The sequence below is a fragment of the Ictalurus punctatus genome, chromosome 18 (assembly GCF_001660625.3).
Source record: "Ictalurus punctatus breed USDA103 chromosome 18, Coco_2.0, whole genome shotgun sequence".
In the NCBI taxonomy this organism is placed as follows: Eukaryota; Metazoa; Chordata; class Actinopteri; order Siluriformes; family Ictaluridae; genus Ictalurus; species Ictalurus punctatus.
Genome location: NC_030433.2, coordinates 7,542,501 through 7,562,835, shown reverse-complemented (window position 1 = coordinate 7,562,835; position 20,335 = coordinate 7,542,501). Strand labels below are relative to the sequence as shown.

The 20,335-nt window shown below is 39.4% G+C and overlaps 1 protein-coding gene across 9 annotated transcripts in view; it reads right to left on the bottom strand.

Moving 5' to 3' along the window:
- mapk10 (mitogen-activated protein kinase 10) overlaps window positions 1–20,335 on the bottom strand; it is a 64,817-nt gene that overhangs the window by 33,194 nt on the left and 11,288 nt on the right. For 7 of the 9 annotated variants that reach the window (XM_047161831.2, XM_047161835.2, XM_047161830.2 and 4 more), the window contains exons 2-3: window positions 7,799–7,870; window positions 4,501–4,670 (exon numbers count right to left, since the gene is read on the bottom strand). In XM_047161831.2, the coding sequence (XP_047017787.1) occupies window positions 4,501–4,670; window positions 7,799–7,870 (242 nt within the window). Of the gene's footprint in view, window positions 1–4,500; window positions 4,671–7,768; window positions 7,871–20,335 lie in introns of all 9 variants that reach the window. The other 2 variants (XM_047161838.2, XM_047161836.2) reach the window with 2 other exon arrangements.

The following is a 20,335-nucleotide window of genomic DNA, read 5'->3' as shown; positions in this document are numbered from 1 at the left end:
TTATATGTTTATGTCAAAATTCTTTATAATAAACCCGCTGTCTCGCGGTTATTCAAAACACGGATCAGCTCCACGCTAGTGCTAATGTTCTATTTGTGCCAAGCACACCTACAGTAGAAACAAGAATAATTGTACATAATGATTATAACACAAGCATCACTTCACTGTAGGCTGTATAACTTCATCATCTGGGAAAGAAAAGTGTCTAAGACTACCATATGCCCTGCAGACGTGTGGAAACATGGCGTGTATTAGCAGATTGCTAGCAGCCATTTTATCTTAAACACTGTTAAAGTGTTGAACAACCCCGAATTAAATCAAAAGAACATTTGTTGAAGCAGCATTTTGATGTTCTGATCCAAAGATCTGAAACACACAACCGGGAGTTATCAGTTTATAAAGAACAGCTTGAAACTAAACATGTAGAGTGGGGCTCTACAGTATATTCCCAGAATCCTATTTTCCCAATGTTCCTATGTTTCTCAGACCTAATGTTCTCAGCATTCAACAATCCCAAGAACCTATGTTACCATAGTCCTACATTCATAGTGTCCTATGTTCCTTTTTTTCCAGGGATGTTCCTATGTTTATGTGCCCAGGGTCCTATTTTTCTAGAGCCCAGTTTCTAGATATTCCAGAGTCTAACATTCCCAGTACTCTACATTCCCAATGTTCCCACTGTCCTATGTTGCGAGTTCCTATGTTTCTAGGACCCAATGTTCTCAGCATCTAACAATCCCAAGAATCTATTACCATAATCCTACATTCCGAGGGCCTTGTGCTCCCATTGTCCTATGTTCCTAGTGTTCTACATTCCCAGAGTCCTATGTTCCCAGGGTCCCTTTTTCCAGGGATGTTCCTATGGCTCTGTGCCCAGGGTCCTACATCTTAAAGTCCTATGTTCTTATGGGTCCTATCTTCTCAAGTTTCTATGTTTTAGCAGTCTATGTTCCCAGGGTCCTATGTTTCTAGGGCCCGATATTTCCAGAGTCTAATGTTCCCAGTACTCTACATTACCAAGGTTCCCATTGTCCTATGTTCCTAGAGTTCTTATGTTTCTTGGACCCAATATTCTCAGCATCTAATAATTCCAAGAACCTATGTTACCATAGTCCTACATTCCTAGGGCCTTATGTTCCAGGGGTGCCTTTTTCCATGGATGTTCCTATGGTTCTGTGCCCAGGGTCCTACATCTTACGGTCCTATGTTCTTATGGGTCCTATCTTCTTAAGTTTCTACATTTTAGGGGTCTATGTTCCCAGGGTCCTATGCTTCTAGGGCCCAATATTCCAGAGTCTAACATTCCAAGTACTCTACATTCCCAATGTTCCCATTGTCCTATGTTCCCAGAGTTCCTATGTTTCTAGCACCCAATGTTCCAGAGTCTAATTTTCCCAAGAACCTGCATTACCAGAGTCCTACATTTCAAGGGCCCTGTGTTTCCAAGGTCTTATGTCCCTAGATCCCGACAATCACAGGGACCTGTGAACCCAGTGTCCTATATGTTCCCATGGTGGCAAGTGCTCACCAAGGTTCCATATTACCAAGTTAATTGTTCCATGGTCTTATATTCCTATGGTCCATGTGCCTAGCATCCTTGTCTAAGGGCCCTATGTTCTTAAAGTCCATGTTTCTATACCTTAGGGCTCAATGTTCCCAATGTCCTATGTTCTAGAGCAGGGGTCTCAGACTCGCGGCCCGGGGGCCAATTGCGGCCCGCGGAACGATATTTTGTGGCCCCCTACTTGAAATCAAAGCTTGTTGTTAGTGCGGCCCGCCCCCACTAACTTTTTCTCACATGCACCTGCGTGAGTCATTGCCCTGGGCGTTATATATTTTTTAACACTTGTGGGCTACCATAGCTCAGGCTCGTGACAACAACACGAATTATCAACGTTGGTCACTTGAAACGTGTTTTGGGAGTGTTACCCAGTGCAAATACGTTTTTTTTGTCACCCAGTCATGTCTTTTTCAAAACCTGCCGTGAATAGAAAGGTTGGCGATGAGCACAGACAATTTCAGGAGAAGTGGGAAACGGAATATTTTTTTGTAGAGCACAGGGGCATTCCGACGTGTCTAGTATGCACAGATAAAGTTGCAGTGCACAAGGAGTATAACATCAGACGTTATAACTCAACTAGACATGCTGAGGAGTATGCAAAATACCAGGGAGATGAGCGAGAGGACCGGGTCGACAAACTTAAAACATGTCTACTGAGGCAACAAGATTTTTTCAAGAAAGCAAGCAAAGAGAGTGATGCAGCAGTTGAAGCTAGCTACGTGGTGAGTGAGATGATTGCTAAGGCAGGAAAGCCATTCAAAGACGGCAAGTTCATCAAACAGTGCATGTTAGAGGCTGCAAGTATAGTCTGTCTGGAAAAGAAAGGTCAGTTTAGCAAAATCAGCCTTTCAGCCAACACAGTGTCAGAGTGCATTTCTGACCTGTCGGATAACATTTATGATCAACTGCGTGAGAAAGCTAGACATTTCCATTCATACTCAGTCGCTCTTGATGAGAGCACAGACGTCACTGACACTGCGCAGCTCGCAATATATGTCCGTGGTGTTGATAACAATTTTGAAGTGATGGAGGATTTGCTCACAATATTTCCAATGCATGGTCAGACCACCGGTCAGGAGATATTCCACCAGCTGTGTGATGCCATTGTGGATGCCGACTTACTATGGAAGAGTTTTGCTGGAATAACACCTGACGGAGCTCCATCAATGACGGGGAGGAGAAATGGACTGGTGGCACTTTTTCAAAGAAAACTGGAAGAGGAGGGTGTGGAAGAGGCCACTGCTTTGCACTGCATTATCCATCAGCAGGCCCTCTGCAGCAAATGCCTTAAGTTTGACAATGTGATGTCTGACGTTTATGAAATGCATCAACCATATCAGATCCAGGGGCTTGGCTTAGCAACCGAGGTACATTGGCTTAGCGGGGGGACGTCTTGAAGAGGTTTTTTGAGTTGAGAGCAGAAGTGAAAGCCTTCATGGATAAGGATGGGATGGCTGTTCCTGTACTAAGTGATCCCAAATGGCTAATGGATTTAGCTTTTCTTGTTGACATCACACAGGAGCTGAATGTACTGAACAAGAAGTTACAAGGCCAGGGCCAGCTTGTCAGTGTTGCATATGACAGTGTCAGAGCATTCTCCACAAAACTTGTGTTATGGAAAGCCCAGCTTTCTCAGACAAACCTCTGCCATTTCCCAGCATGCAAGGCACTCATGGATTCAGGCACACCATTCAGTGGTGAGAAGTATGCTGATACCATTCTAAAGCTACAGGAAGAATTTGATCACAGGTTTGCAGACTTCAAGACACACAGAGCCACGTTTCAAATTTTTGCTGACCCCTTCTCCTTCGATGTGGAAGATGCCCCCCCTGTGGTTCAGTTGGAGCTAATTGACCTGCAGTGCAGTTCTGAACTCAAAGCCAAGTTCAGGGAGGTGAGTGGAAAAACAGATAAGCTTGGACAATTTATGAGAGAATTGCCCCCCACGTTCCCTGAGCTTTCCAAGATGTTCAAGCGAATCATGTGCCTTTTTGGGAGCACCTATCTGTGCCAAAAGCTCTTCTCCACTATGAACTTTAATAAATCAAAGTTCAGGTCCAGACTTACAGATGAGCATCTTCGAGCCATACTGAGGGTCTCAGTTGCTTCCTCCCTCAAGCCAAATGTGGCTCAGCTGTGTAAGAGGAAGCGCTGCCAAGTCTCTGGCAGCAAGGAGTAGGAGGAAGTAAGAGAAACCTATGTTCTGAAGAACCGTTCATGTTCTGCATGTTTTGAATAGTTATTACTAAAGATTAAGAAGATTGGATCGGTTGTACTGTTTTTGGAATACTTGAAATCCTTTTTTTGTGGAATACTTGATGCGGCCCAGCCTCACCCATACTCTACCTCCAGCGGCCCCCAGGTAAATTGAGTTTGAGATCCCTGTTCTAGAGTCATATGTTTGGAGGTCACATGTTCCTAAGGAACTTATGTCGCTAAAAATATAAAATTCCAGGATGTTATTTTCCTAAAACCTTATGTTCTTAGGGCCTAGCTTCCAATGTTTCTATCTTTTAGGGCTCTACGTTCCCAGTATCATATGTTCAAAGGGTCCAATATCCCATGGGACCTGTGTTCTCAGTGTGTTCATGTATCTCTAGGATCAAATGTTTCAATGGTCCAATGTAGACCCTAGACTCTATGTGACCCTATATACCCAAGACCTTACAGTATGTTAACAGGGCTGTATAATCCCAGTGTCCAATATTCCCAGTACTATATGTTGCCAGAGTTTATATGTCTATAGAAAATAGTCCCAATGTTCCCAAGATCCCAAGGTCCCTATGTTGTCAATATCGTATGTTCCATGGTACTATGTTGCCAGTGTCTTGCGTTACCAGAGAATCCAAATTTTAGCTTCTTTAACATGTCAAACATCACCAATGAACCCTTATTCATGTTATATGTCATTAATTATTTCTCTATTATTATGTACTCACCACACTATTCCCTGAGCCCCAGAACCAATGGGCTTGAGGTTCTGGTACCGTTTCAGAACCGTGAAGGTGGAGTCTCCGACTTCCACGCTGTAGAACTGGTTGTCCACTTTGCTCTTGCTCATGTTGTAATGCTTGGCGATGTAAGACACATCAACTTGTTTACCAAAACCCTGTGAGGAAAAAAAACATCCATCAACATTACAAAACAATTACTAAGGGTATGTAACACAAGGTTCTATGATACCAGATTCCTACGTTTTTAGAGCCCTTAATTGCCTTAAATATTTCCTTGCTCCTATGCCTCAGTGCTCTGTATTCCCTGGGTCCTATGTTCCCTGTTGTCTATGTTTCTAGGGCCCTATATTTCCAGCATCCTATAATGCTAAATTCTGTTAGCCTGGTTATGGATTTTCTTCCAATAACCTCCTTGTACCTTCCCATAACATTCCCATAATTACTGGAGCAAAATGTCTACCTGAAATATATTAATAAATCAGCGTAATATAATTACACTAAGGCAAACATTTACATGTATGATTCTTAGCATACGCTAAGGAACAAATTCCTGAAATCTGTTTCGTTAAACATGGGAAATACCGTAAACTACAAACTGAATCAACCTTCTGCCATCTTGCCAAAGGTATTTGAGTATAGATATACAAATGATAGATATTTTTAGAGCTAATCTCTAAGTGTTCGTGTGAAAATTGTAAAAAGTACCCGATGGATGTTAGCTTTTTCACATAATGTATAGTGTTTCTCATGCTGTCACAAGCTAAGTTAGTTGTTTAGCTATTAGCTAGCTATGTTACCTTGCTAGAATGTTTAGCTTAACAAGAAAGGCAACTTAGTCGTATTGAAATAATTCACCTTTGTAGCCTGAGCTAAAGTGTAAAGATACAAGATCTTATAGACTTTAGACTTTAGTAAAAGAGAGACATATACCTCCAGATATATCACTCAAGCAATATATCAATCATTTAAAATAATTTAGGATGAAATATGTTCACAAAAAATGGATCAAAGTTTGTTTTTTTTAAATGTCAACTTGTTACAGGTAAGTTGTAAGAGGTTAGCTAAAGTATTAGCTGAAACAAGCTGATGCGATTTTTTATTCATTTTTACTTTGATCCAAAATTTCACTGATTTCACTGTACTTAATGTGACTTAGCTTTGATAGCAAAGTAATACACAACAGAGAAAGTTCTAGCATCTCGTGTTGCTGTACAATGAAAATGATCAGGTTTCTATGCGAGTACATGAGTGATGAACAGATAAATGAGGCGACTCGGAGAGACGAAGACCCAGCGAACAACCGGCATTAACGAGAGAGAGAGAATAAAAATCAGATTAATGAATTATCCCCTGTTTATTTCACTGTAAACTGTTTGCATCGCAGACCGAAACTAACTGAAATGAAGAGCGAGCGTCGGGTCGGCTTGAGGACGCAGACTAAATATAAACTGCCGGCATGAAATATAGATAAACACGCGTGGGTGTTGATGTGGACTTTGGCAAAGGCCATCCAGCACCCACAACCTCACAACACACCCAATCACACTGGATCCTTTCCAATTAAATCCGCTGATTTGGAGCAGAAAGATTTTAATATCTCTCTTTATGTTTTTCTAGTGTGATAAAACTTAGCACACGGATGCTGAAGTAACGATTTAGGATGAAAGAACGTGCAAGAGCATGTATAAAAGCATAAAAGACAGACTAAACGTCTCTGGTTCTACAATAACATGCTTGAGAGCTTACGAATGCTGATGCGGAGAGAATATATTCATCCCGGGACTCATCCATCACTGCGATGGATCACCGCTAATTCGATAGCTGCGCTAATTTCGCCCTGATTAGCACAGATTTTCGCTAAACGCCATCTCTTATTAAAGCACAGGGCAGGCGTGACTAGAATGAGGGCCATAACTTTAAGAGATAATGTTCATTAGCTGTGTACACACAGAGTAGTCCTTTGGCCCACGCAACTTCATTGGATAATTATGTTAGTTAATAATAAGGGATTAGGAAATTTACGGGGAACGGAAACGAAAACCAAAGAGAAGTAGAACTCGTTGACCTTGCTGTGATCGTGGTCCTGTTTGGATCAGTTCCTTAGTCTAGTCTAATCGGTTCAATGATAATTCCATATAAACCCTACAAACATTCAACCACTCGATAAACAAAAATGCACGATCGCTTTTAATTGTTCTAAAAAGAAAACTTTTTTTTTTTTTAAAAAGCATTTAACCAGTTCGTAAGCTTCATAAGTTTCCATTTCCACGATTTTAAGAAACCTAAACCTTAACATTTTCCCAATGGGCTGAAATTCCTGTCTGGATTTCGTCATGTCCTGCCGCTATAGCCGGAATTTAGAAAATGGTCTGCGAAGAAAGTATTATTAACTACGATTCTGCAAACAACAAATCAATTAAAAGGATGAATTGAGTAAAGTAATACGCCTTTCTAGTTAAGCGCGGTGGTTTTAATTATAGTGTAGGCTTCCTTATAAGCAGAGTCGCTACAGTACTATTGTACGTAAAGAACGTTATTAAACATTATTTTTTATTTTTGTTCTAAATGGTTTCCAGCTAAATAAGGAGGGCATGCTGGTACGCTACAGCAGGGACGTCAAGATATTATTTCGTAAATGAAAAATGAATAATTTCTAATCGCTGATTTCAACGAAATGAGACGTATTTGAACGATATCTGAAAAGCTTTGTTTGTTTTAAATTACTGTACCACTCGTGGTGCATAGAGAACACATCCTGTTTTACAGAAACAGTGTTGTAAGTACTTATAGATGTGTGTAAATAAGTACTCTAAAAGTTGTAATCGTTTTTTCTCGGGTTCTGCGCTTGAAAGCTAGTGCCAGGGTTGCCAAGGTGGTGTTTTAAACCTAAAATGGTCAAATTTTGGAGAAAGGTTGGAAAAACTATGTCTGCAGCGATCTTATTTTAAAGCAAGTAATAGAAATGAAACCTAATGAGTTTCTGTTAACATTGACGACAAACAAAGGGAAAGCGGAAGTAGATTCAAACAATTCATTTTTACTATACTCCCACTTTTCTGTCACGTAGCACCATCACTGTACTAGTTTCAGGTCTTTTTGTGATTTTTTTTTTTTTGCTTTTTTCTTTCTTTTTGCTTTAGGTGTAGTCAGACTGAAACCTGGCAACCCTGGCTGTCAGACACATGACTACTTTAGACAGTGACACACTGACAACAAAATGAAGCAGGAGAATGGAAGTGAATGAATACTCTACCTTTTTCTTTTACCTGTATGGAACACACACCTGACAAAAGGCAATCTTCACATCCAGGATTGGTGCACTGCAGTTGTATAAGAAATGTCTGTTCATAAATACCTGAAAGACACACACAAGAAAGAGAATTCAAGTTGTTGTATGAAGCAGACCTTCAGCTCATACGTGAATGGTTCTGTCATAAGAGAAAAAAACACAACGATTAAGAATGAGGATTTAAAGGATTAGACATTTTCCCCACAGACCCATAGGATATTGCTGTTTCTATTTCTACTGCAGCATTCTGATTGGTCAGAAGGTGTTGATTACTGATTAATAAAGTGATTTAAAGTGGAACTTCTTTCATTAACGTGCCGCGTTATTAGATGTATTGACGTAATTTCCACTGAAACAGGAAGTCATGGTCGGACATATTGAGTGACCACGCCCCCTTTTTAAATACCCAATAGCGTTTAGATTACCTCACAGCCTGGGCTAAACTGTGAGAATTAGTACCATGGATTTTTATCATGTCGGTGGAGGGACACCAGATTCTAGAGAGCATTTGATTGGACAGACAATTAGTACCATGGATTTTTTTCATGTCGGGGGAGGGACACCAGATTCTAGAGAGCATTTGATTGGACAGAAAATCTGACGAGAAGCCGAAGTGCAGAATGATGTCATCAAAATTGTTGATCCGTATCGGCAGTAGAGACAGACTGTGAGTTTTGAATGCATATATCTTCTAAATTCAATGAATTTCGTCATCATTTTGGAGCGCACAAGCTTATAGATAACCTTAACCTGAAATATTCATACTAAAATTCCCGATGTTCCATAACCAAATAAATGACATTATTTACTGGCTGTGAACAGGGTGGGAATTTCCAGTAAAGATAAACAATACAAATATTGATGGTCATTTAATTTTTTTTGAATAATAATGTTATTTGGTGCAATAGAAACTGTGTACATAAAATAAAAGACCAATAAATCTTCTTCTTAAACGTTCGACGGTGAAACAGACAAGCCTGAGTGTTACAACATCTCCAGATAGCTTTCACAGGCTTTATCCCTCATGGGCGCTGGTGGAAGAAACAAATTCCTAAGCGTGAAAAAACAAGAAAACACTTTCACACACATCTCGGAATCGAAATCCTGGTGGAATAAAGACTCGGGTTTTATTAGAGTCATCATCAGAATCTACATCAATGATAAAAATGAAGATGACGATGAAGGTTCCAAAAATAGCAGCATCCTAACACAGGTTGATGACTTCCTTTGCTCCCTGAGCGTTTCCTGTTGCAGGAGGCCAAGCTCTGATGGGACAACAAACACCGCCTTTATAAAACACCCCACGGTTTCATCATTAAATATTAATCAGCGTTTTCCAGGTACCAGCAGAAGCTGCGTATGCGTCATCCTCCTCGGCCAAACACACACGCTGTACTCGTCTTCCTGAGGAGGCGTCCGTCATGAACAGGATTACTCAGGAGTGATTAAGAAGTATGATCGACAGCTGCTGTGACAAATATTTATGAAAGATTATTGCGCAGCATCGTACAGAATATGTCAGTGCAAATTTATAAATCCTACTAAACCTGAAACTCTTTAGAAACAAACATCACGTGTGCAAATTCATACGTCCGGAGGGCATGTATTAAATTTGCCGAAGTTCATTGTAATGAGATTACGCCTCAATATCGTACAAATGATCAAAAGGTTTCTTAAAATAATGTCAATAATCTATAACCGTGATGAAGTTGGTTTTATAGTAGATATTCGCGGCACGTTCATCGGTTCTTACGTCCAGTGATGACACCATTTTTCTTTTTGTTCTGCAGGTTGTCGTTTTTTAACCATTTGCTGCATGGTGTTGCCATGTGGTGACAATTAATTTATCTCCAATTCTTTTATATAAAAAATAACACAAAACTACTATTTCCCTATGTAAGTAGAAAAAGGGAGCTATAACTTTCACATTTAAAAAAAAGCCATGTCACATAACCAGGAAGTGCTGTTTGCACTTTCTTTTCTGCAGTTGCAATGATGGCAGGATGAAGGTCATCATTCATTTTTCAATATTTAGGCGAAACTGCTTAAAGGGAAAAAAAAGAAAAACTATCTGAGATAGGTTAACATTTATTTGTTGTCATTGAAACAAGTTTATATATTTTGAGTATTCTGTTAAATGGTAAAATGTAATTGATGCCGGATGGCAACAAGATGCGATAACGGAACTGTAGTATGTATACACGCCTACATACAGTAGCAAAAAAGACACTCGGCGTCTCTAATAGTATATTTACATTTTTTTCACAATCAAATCAAGAAAAACGGGTGTCATTTCAGACCTTATTTTCAAAATTTTATGTTTCAAGAGAAAGGATTAAGACTTCAGGAGAAAGAATTAAAAAGATACTTCACCCAAAACATGTTTGAATCTAATTTTTGTATGTATTTTGAGTGAGTGAATCCATCCTCATATATTTTACAACTGTAACTCCTTTCTACACGCTTGCTAGGTTGCACAAAATGCAGTTACTGGAATTTTAATCTCTATAACTAGGCTATAGGATACTTTCCACCATTGCACACTGTAACAACAATTTACCAACTACCTCCCTCTAAAATTACTTTGACATTTCAAAAAAAAAAAATTATTAGTTGAACTAATTAAAGTAATAAAAATCCATAAAACTGTTTGTTTTATGTAAGTGTAATAATTCATGCATAGTCCTTATAATAGTGTCACAACACCCCCCCACCCCACACACACACGTCCCACAGCAATTTTATTCATTTGGACACGTTGTGCTTTTTATCCATTTATAGTTATGTTTAATGTTTAGCAATGTCCATCAAACAAGTTCCTGTTCTCACTTACTACATACACCTATATATATATATATATATATATATATATATATATATATATATATATATATATATATATATATATATATATATATATATATATATATATATGTTTACATGGAGCACGCTGTAAATGATCAGTTACTATGGAAACAATAGCATATTAATATGAACCTGTGATTTGCAGCTGCACTACTGTAACAGCTGCTGTTATAGAAAAATTCATCAACACGAATCACGATCCAGATGTGTATGTGAACGCAGCAGTCATTTCGCCGTGGGAGCGTCAGTTAAATAACGTCAAAGACACCGCACTTTTAAAGCTAAACCGAGCCTGGAACGTCTGTTTCCTTTGCTATTAGAGACTGAATGACGGCATCAGAGCGTCCATTCTCTCATCTAACAGCCGGCGGTAAACATGCACAGGGCCATTTGCAGCGCCGTTCAGCCAGACTGCGTCTAAAATAACCAGCATTACGGCTGATACGCAGGGGAAGCTTCCGCTGGGAACGACTGGACGATACGATTGTGGACATTACACTAAAATAGACTGAGAGAGAGAGAGAGAGAGAGAGAGAAATGAAGTGATGGAGTAGGAGAGATTCTGAAATTGAGAAGGTTTATAAGTGAAGGCATGGCTCAGTAATAACACCCTGAGGTTAATGACTAAGCTTTCTGCTGGACTACAGTAAGTAATCATGATGATAATGTAGCATAAATAAATGGTTTTGTACTGTCAGGCTTTATAAACATGTCGTAAACAGTTTCCATCTGGACATGGCTGGTCATTATCGTAAATGATGCCGTAAAGCATCCTTCGTGATTTCCCCGTCGTCCGAAGTGCCTTACCATACAATATCACGGCGGAAAACGCTAAGAAAGTGCTGATGCTGGAGACTCCTTCCATAAACGTTTCCTTTTGTCTCCACCAAACTATAAAAATAACTATAAAAATATATTAACATATTTTCACGAGAAAATGAAGAATAAGTGTAAATACGGAAAGAAACAAAAAATAAAATCTTAAAATAAAGAACTCTTAAAGGGTGTATCTTTAACACACACTCTACAGTATGAATATATTTCCAGGAGTGAGTGGTTCGGGTGGAGGATCATGGGAACCTGCGTGTCATGGCGACATCTGATGAGTCTGACACACGGCTGTGAGTGTGTGTGTTTATCATCGGACTTAGAAAAAAATGGGGAAATGATGGAGAGAACAGGAAGTCCTGTTTCCAAGGACTCGAACAAGGACAGAGATAAAAGAGAAGGAAATGGATGAGTGGAGGACTGGATCATGTTTGACTATCATGTGGATGAGAGTGTGTGTAGTATTCTAGAGAGGTCAGGATCATCTTTAATATTGTGTGTGTGTGTGTGTGTGTGTGTGTGTGTGTGTGTGTGTGTGTGTGTGTGTGTGTACGTATGAGAGTGTGTGTAGTATTCTACAGAGGTCAGGATCATCTTTAATATCGTGTGTGTGTGTGTGTGTGTGTGTGTGTGTGGTATTCTAGAGAGGTCATGATAATCTTTGTGTGTGTTAGTGTGTGTGTGTGTGTGTGTGTGTGTGTACGTATGAGAGTGTGTGTAGTATTCTACAGAGGTCAGGATCATCTTTAATATTGTGTGTGTGTGTGTGTGTGTGTGTGTGTGTGTGTGTGTGTGTGTGTGTGTGTGGTATTCTAGAGAGGTCATGATAATCTTTGTGTGTGTTAGTGTGTGTATGTGTGTGTGTGTGTATGTGTGTGTGTGTGTGTTGTTGAGACACACGAGAAGTTCATTTTGTTAAGTGGTGACGATCAGGTGACACTGAATGATCCGTCACTCAGGACTCAGATGGAGAATATCCGTCTACTAGATAAACCACCAAAGCCACTGTGTGTGTGTGTGTGTGTGTGTGTGTGTGTGTGTGTGTGCCTCTCTACTACCTTGGATGAAAATGCTAACATAGCTAAAAAGTCCAATGCTAACATAGCTAAAAAGTAAAGCAGCCTATAGCTAGCAGATTAGCATCACGTCACCTTCAGTGTCTCAGACAGACGTGGTGGTTTGTGGTGCTTTGTGACTTTCTAATGTTTCCACCAGCATCTGCCACAGCTCTAAAACAAACGTCTTAAAACACGGTACGTTCCGTTTCCCAGAAAAAATAAAAGCTAAGTTATAAAGTTATTGGTGCCGTGCTGAAGCGTTGACAGACTCCATCACTGAATACACACAGTTTCCCGCTGCAGCAGGGCATTAGCTTTCAACACGCGCCCTCTCGTCTAATATATAATACGATTACTGAGACATGACTAGAAAAGAAAACAGATGGGGGAGGGGGAACGCCAAGAGGTTTCTCAAGTAGAATAAATCTCCAGTCAGGATTTGAGATTTGGTGGATGCAGGTTCGGATAAACGGATGCATCACTAAGACTTCGAACACCTTGGTTAAAAAAAAAAGACAAATCAAAACAAATAATTTGTTTTTCCACAAATCCTCATCTTCATTTCTGTCAGAATTAAAGGTGCAGTCTGTCATTTTTGAACATGGATCTAGTTGTATAATAACAGCAATAACACTTAAAACATATCTTAGGGGGGAAACAGTTTTGCAAAATTGCATGTAACGGTTTCATTTCTTTATTCGTTTTAGACTTTGCTTTACATTTTTCTGGCCCAGAAATGAGCTCGATTAGCCCCGCCCCCTGCTGGAACAGGGCAGCTCATTTCCCGTATTTTCTCTTTTCTTTATAAGATGTGTAGCTTCCACAGAAGAAGCATGATCACTTGAATGGATGGGGAAGGGGTGTATTTATTTATTTATTTACTGCAGTTGCAGTTCACTTTAAAGGCAGCAGAGGGCCCTGACAAACAGCCGCTTTAAAGACTTCGGTTTGACAAAAGCAAAGTTGTTTTATGTCTGCTTAAGGCATGCCAAGGACATGTACGTAATGAGACATGGTGATTAAAATGGTGGTGAATTATTTTAATTAATTTAAAAACATCTTCTTTTGCATATTTATTAGCCAGACATGTTCCATCCATCCATACCGCTTAATCCTTTTCGGGGTCATGGGGAAACCTGGAGCCTATCCCAGGGAGCATCGGGCACAAGGCGGGGTACACCCTGGACAGGGTGCCAGTCCATCGCAGGGCACACAATCACAGACACATCCACACACCCATTCATACACTATGGACACTTTGGCAACACACATGCCAATCAGCCTACTACGTATGTCTTTGGACGAAGGGAGGAAACCGGAGTACCCGGAGGAAACCCCCGCAGCACGGGGATAACATGCAAACTCCACACACACAGGGCCATGATGGGAATTCAACCCCCGACCCTGAGGTGTGAGGCGAACGTGCTAACCACTAAGCCACCATGCGCCCCGCCAGACATGTTAATTACACATAACATACGCAAAGCTCTTTCCCGTCACATGCACATCCCAATCCAATCTTCCATATTTCATACCATTCCATAAATCACGCTTCATCTGCGCATCAGCACCGAGCCTTCAAACAGATGGAATATCAATCACTTTCGTCGTCTGAGTTTGGCCCGAAACCCCACTGATCCCCTCGGTGCTTATTAATCAACTCCTCACTCATTCACACAGCGTGTAATATCATGAATATGCAAATGAGGGGTGTGGAAAAGGAGGTGAGGTAATGTGGCATGAAATGACAGGCAAAGGGTGAAATGATATTGATCTCTGTACAAAAACTTCTTTGTTGACGTCCCGCCTTTTCCTAAAAGCTCGTCCAGCTCAGTTTTTGCTTTTCTTCTTGTAAATGTACACTCACATGTTGAACAACAAAAACTCGCTGAAAAATAAAGAATAAAAGGAAAGTTAAGAGAATTTCCACCGTAATCTAGTCGAGTACGTAGTCAATCAGCCAAGTCGTGTTTGGTGTAACTTTAACGGCGGCCATCTTGGGCACGTTCAGTTTGATATTATACTGTTTTTGACTAAAGGTTGTAACTCATCATTTCCGATCTCTGGAGAAAAACAAAGAAAACACCCCTCGACTCGGAATTCCTGCTTGGGAACTCTGGAAATTCTCCTCAACTGCATATTTCGCAAAGGCGTCAAATCAGCACAGCATAGACAGTATCAATCTATAACGATTGACTGATTGTACACTTCACTGCTTTGAGGCTAGCTTGTTGCTAACAAAAGACGAGCATGGAGGCGTCCATGTTTCTTTTTTTCTAATTTGTAGCTTGAACATTTTGAGGAGGCTCAAAATGATGTTTATTTCCCCGAGGTAATTCAAACGCAGGATTATGTCACCTCATAAGCTCCGCCTCCTAAAATTTTGAAGGCGGAGCTGTACTGGAAATCCGGAAGTGATGGCGATGATATTTCACGATATTAAGTATGAAGTTCGTTCGCGTTTGTTTTGGAAAAGTTGCGAATGGATTTAATGTAAATAATGTAATAATGTAATAATGTAATGTAAATAATGTAAATAATGTTATGTCTCGCGTTATTTCAGAGTTCACAAATAACAGCTCATAAGATAGTATACTTAAATTATTACATCATATACGTATCTGTCAATAATCTACACTCAGAAAGGAAATGTACTGGATACTAATCCATCTGTTTGGGGGTTTTCCTATGTGCTAAATCATGCTAGCAACATACTAAGTCATGCTAGTAACATGCTAAATCCTGCTAGCAACATGATAATTCATGTTAGCCGTGTGTTAAAACATGTTAATACATGCTAGCAACGTGTCAATCATGCTAGCAACATGCTCAATCACGCTAGCAATTATACATTGTGGTTTGACTCTCTTGATGTCACTGTAGCAACTGGCCAGTGCCGAGTTTTACCACGGCAAGAACCACTCACATTTTCTTCAGTAAATGTACGTGTCTCTTCCGTCCTGAGCACTCCCTTTTATTGGGGGAAAAACCTACCTGGTTACAAAGCACTGAAACTGGAGACTCCTTCCAAATATAAATGTATCCTGATAGAAAACTACACCATCACAGGCATTTTTAACCCATTTATGTGGAGAATCCACCGTACGAGTCCGCACAAATGAGTCGTTACTATAGAAAAGACAAGAAGTGCGTTAATATACACCTGTGATTTGCAGCTACTGTCAAAGCTGCTGTTATGGAAAATTAATCAACACCTACTGATCCATCAGAATCCAGAATTATTGCGCGTGTACTGTATTCGCGGAACAGATTTAGCCTGACCTTCTTTGTCAGCCACGTTAAGGACACGTCAAACATGATTTTTTTTATTTTCACTATCACACAATCTTAGTACTCTGTCAATCATTATACCAACGAAACGAATAGCCTCACTTCCACTATGCCTCGTGTGATGCCGAGGGCAGAATAAACAGGGACGGGACGGGGGCTGTGAAAGGGCGAGGGTCAGAGAGATAAAAGCGTGAGCGAGCAGGCGGACGGAGAGAGATAAGAAAGCACAAGAACAAAGATAAATAAGCGTTTTTTCTCAGAATGAGAGATTGGTATCTCTCGAAAATGCGGACATCCCTGGAGTGTACACGAGTCATCTCCAAATATTGCTTTCGTTAGAAGAACTGCCAAAAGCTGTAGCGAATTTCTCCCCCCCTTTCCTTTCCTCATAGGTCTATGAAATGAAATGAAATCAGGATTTCTCAAAAGAAAAAATCAGTGAATATCTTCGAAACAGATTTCTGTCCAGCAACAAAGCGAAATCCGTCTCTCTGTATTGAAACGGTGGTTTGATTAATGCTTATCTCTTATACAGAAGTATCAGAGCAGCTCCATTTCCCTCATCTTCAATCCTCTCGCTTCACAAATCCTAACAGGAAATGACCTCGACTCAAACTCGAGGCTTGGGACGTCTGACGCACCTCACACACGTTATCACGTCAGGCAAGATTGTACAATACAAACTGCGACTGAACTTCATCGAAATTAGCGATATAATGTGTTATAAACGTTACTCGCGATGTATAATGTGTATTACATTATAATATGTTATAGGATGCATTATAATATGTTATGAATGTAGGTCTTAATACGTACAGCTGTCGTAGAAAGCGTGAGAAGATTCAAAGTCTATACTGTGTTTATCAAACCATTTATTAAACCATTGCTTGTGTATGCATCAATGACGACTGGGGAGGCCACCATAGGGGACCTCCTGCCATCTGCCCCATTTCTGTGTCTATGTGTGTGCGTGTCTGCGTGTGTGCGTGTGTGTGTGTGTGTGTGTGTGTGTGTGTGTGTGTGTGTGTCTGTGTGGCTTACTGATGACTCCCAGATCATAAAACACACCAAGTTACACACACATGGAAGCGATGTGCGACACCAGGCCCATGGCAGGTGCAGTACGGAGGGTGGATCATTATCGGAGAATAGTAGCGACAGCTTGAAGGGGCAGGAACACCCAACCCAACCCCCTACTCTACTCCACTCAAGTCCACACACACACACACACACACACACACACACACACACACCACTAATGTCACCAGGGATATGGTGTGAAATCTCCAAGCCTGAGACAAAAAAGGACCCTTATGCCCCGCCTCCTAGACCATAAGGCTGTTTTTGTTTGTTCTTAAGGCTGTTTTTTTTTTGTACATGTTTTTATTAATTAAAGAACAACACATCATACTTTTTATCCACTTATAGCTACATTTAATGTTACGTTCACACTTACGTCGGATCAGCCATAAACTGTAGTTTCCTCACCAGTAAATTACGCGGCTCGTCGTGTTACCGAGAAACCGCACGAAGCGTAAACTCCTCTGTCCTGTAGACATCAGAAAACGTAAAAGTTACTCCTTTCGTAAATGTTAAATTAAGTAAATGTTCTCCTTACAGAAAATTCACCATATCAACGATTATATGTTGTTTTTTTCGTCAAATTGTCTTTAATTCGCATATTTATTAGGATTAGCTTATATGTAGTGTCTGCAACACCCCCCCCCCCCCCCCATGTGAATGAGCTGTTACTATAGAAATGATGACATATTACTCTTGAGCATTTTAAATAAGTAAGTAATAAGTTAGTACAGTTTTCCGAATTGAATTTCATTGTATAAATAAGGCAAAGACAGAAATAAGAAATGGAAAATAAGTATATAGCTGGAGATTCGGTCCAGGTCCCAGTTCGTAGAAACCCTCTATGAGTGTCACACAGTGTGTTGTTAGATTTCACGCCTGGAAAAAATAAATAAATAAATGAAAATCAGAATTCCTTCCAGGAAAAATCCGCACACAGCATCCACCTCCATAAACCCTGAACGCTTGACATTTCTGACAATACTTCCTCATTATGTGGAGATTATTATGGCTGTAGGTCAGTGTACAGGAGGGGTATATCTGTGCGTCCCTAACCCCCTGTCCCCCATCCCTGGTTCTCTCACTGAGGCGTAAATATATCCAAATAGACTTGATCTATCAAACACCAGTGCCTTTTTCTACTATACATATATTGCCATATATCCATGGAGCGTAATAATCCAATTATTTTTTATATCATCGTGATTAGCATAAAAGTCATGTGCAACCCCCTACCCTGTAAATGTCAGCGTAATAGCAGAGCTATGAATATATATATAATTATTTTTTTTATTTATTTTTTAATGTCTGTAAAAATGGCTAATAAGGAAATGCTCTGAAATCATTATCTATCCAAATTCCCAAACATCTACTCTAACTCATTTGCTATCTACTATCGTTAGCATGATCTGTTCGATAGTGCTTCAGTAAGGATGTCCGCTTCCATCTATTCTAATCAATCTACGATTACTTTTCTATTTGAGCAATTCTTCAATAGCAACAAAAGCCAATCTTTTCAATCTATACGTTATTTATTTAAGCAGATTTTAACCAAAACGAACACACAATCAAGCAAACGCCGTAACATTCGGAGGAGCGTGCAAGTTTTCAAAATTACCGCACATTTTCCGCAGATTCAGGCCAAGACGCGTCACGTGACGTCATCGTACAGCTAAAAGTTCTCGTTTACTAACAGACATCGCTGCGAAATGCGGTTGCGATTTCATCGATTCGAGTAGTTTTCCGCAGTTGGCCGCAACAATCACCAAAAAAACTCTACTCCGACTTGACTGGACGTTATTCGTTATTCTATAATTATCATTTTATATTTCGTGAGTAGAAATTCCGTTCCCGATCTACTGTATGTTTCCAGAAACTATTCATAATTTAGTTCATAATTCATACCTACTATTCTACAATAGCCACAAATAATTCATCAACCATTCGAAACTTTCTATGATTAGTTATGATAGGTAAAAAAAAAAAAACAATTAGAAATACTTAGAAAAAATAATTACATATGCTAGAATTACTAGAAAATTAATTAACATATACATTTTGTGAATAACAAAAAAATAATCCAGTACCTATTCTTACAATTTTAAAATAACTATTCTAACCATGCTGGAATAACTAAAATAGAATAATAATTTAAAGAATTTAATGTCTATTTAAAGAATTGTAAAATAACACAAAAAAACATGTATCCATTCTATGGATTCTAAAATAGCTCAAATAATTAAATATTTATTCTTACAATTATAATATTATCACAACACAAAAAAATAACAAACAATAATTTACTATCTGTTCTAAGAATTCTAGAATACCTAGGACACAGTTTCGTCATCTTATAGAAAGACTAGAAAATGAATTCACGTATATTCTAATATATTCTAACATCACCCGTTCTATCAGTTCTACATGAACTAAACCAAATTTATTGTAGAATAGCTAGAAAACAAATTCATATACTGTATCTTATGACAATACTTGAAAAATGGAAAAAGGTGTGTTATCTAGCAGAGGAGAAGTTGACCGAAATGTGCGTAGAATTTTATTAATACTCAACTCAAAATGCAATAATTGCAAAAATTGATTTCGTGACGTGAATTGAGTAGCTCAGGTTCGTGTTAAAAATGAGCTAAATAAATAAATAAATAAAATATTCCTTTTCTGGCTTCTTCAGGAGTCAGTAGTTCTGACTCATAGCCAAAGAGCATTATTGGCCTTTTTCTTTTTAAAAACAATTTTTCCTTTATTCAGGCATTTCCGAATTTCTCGGTCAAGAGCCACTGTGTCGTCCCAGAGAGACAGCAAAATGTTCACGAAAACAGATAGACCAGGGTCTAAAACAAACACAGCCAAACCCATCATTGAGAAATTACAAAACAAGACTCAGAAATGTGGAAACCGCTTAAATTCTTAAAAAAATAATTCTAGAACAACCACTAGAGATTTTTTTCTGGCTCACTTGGTGAGCGTTTCTTCTGGACCTGCATTTACTCTCCTTTTTATTTGACTCTCCACTTTGCTCTGCACTTAACGCATCTTTTCTGCAGCCATGTTTGTTAATTAGACGTGTTCACAAGGAGGTACGAATGCAATCCACAAAAAAAAAGCGTCGTCAGAAACCGAACACAGCTGCAGAAAACACAACAAACACAATACACAAGCACATTCGTTAACCAATAAATCAATAGTGTACGCTTGATAAACTGGAACCGCGCGCGTGGGTTCTCTCCGGGATTGCAACAGATCGATTTTACCGAACCCTTATTTAATTAATTATTTACGTGAACCAATGTAAGTGAAAGTAAGAGAAAGTACGAAAGTAAGAGAAATAAACATTTAGGGAAATATAGCAGATACAGTAGCAAGAGCACAAAAAAGAGCATGATGCGCTCTC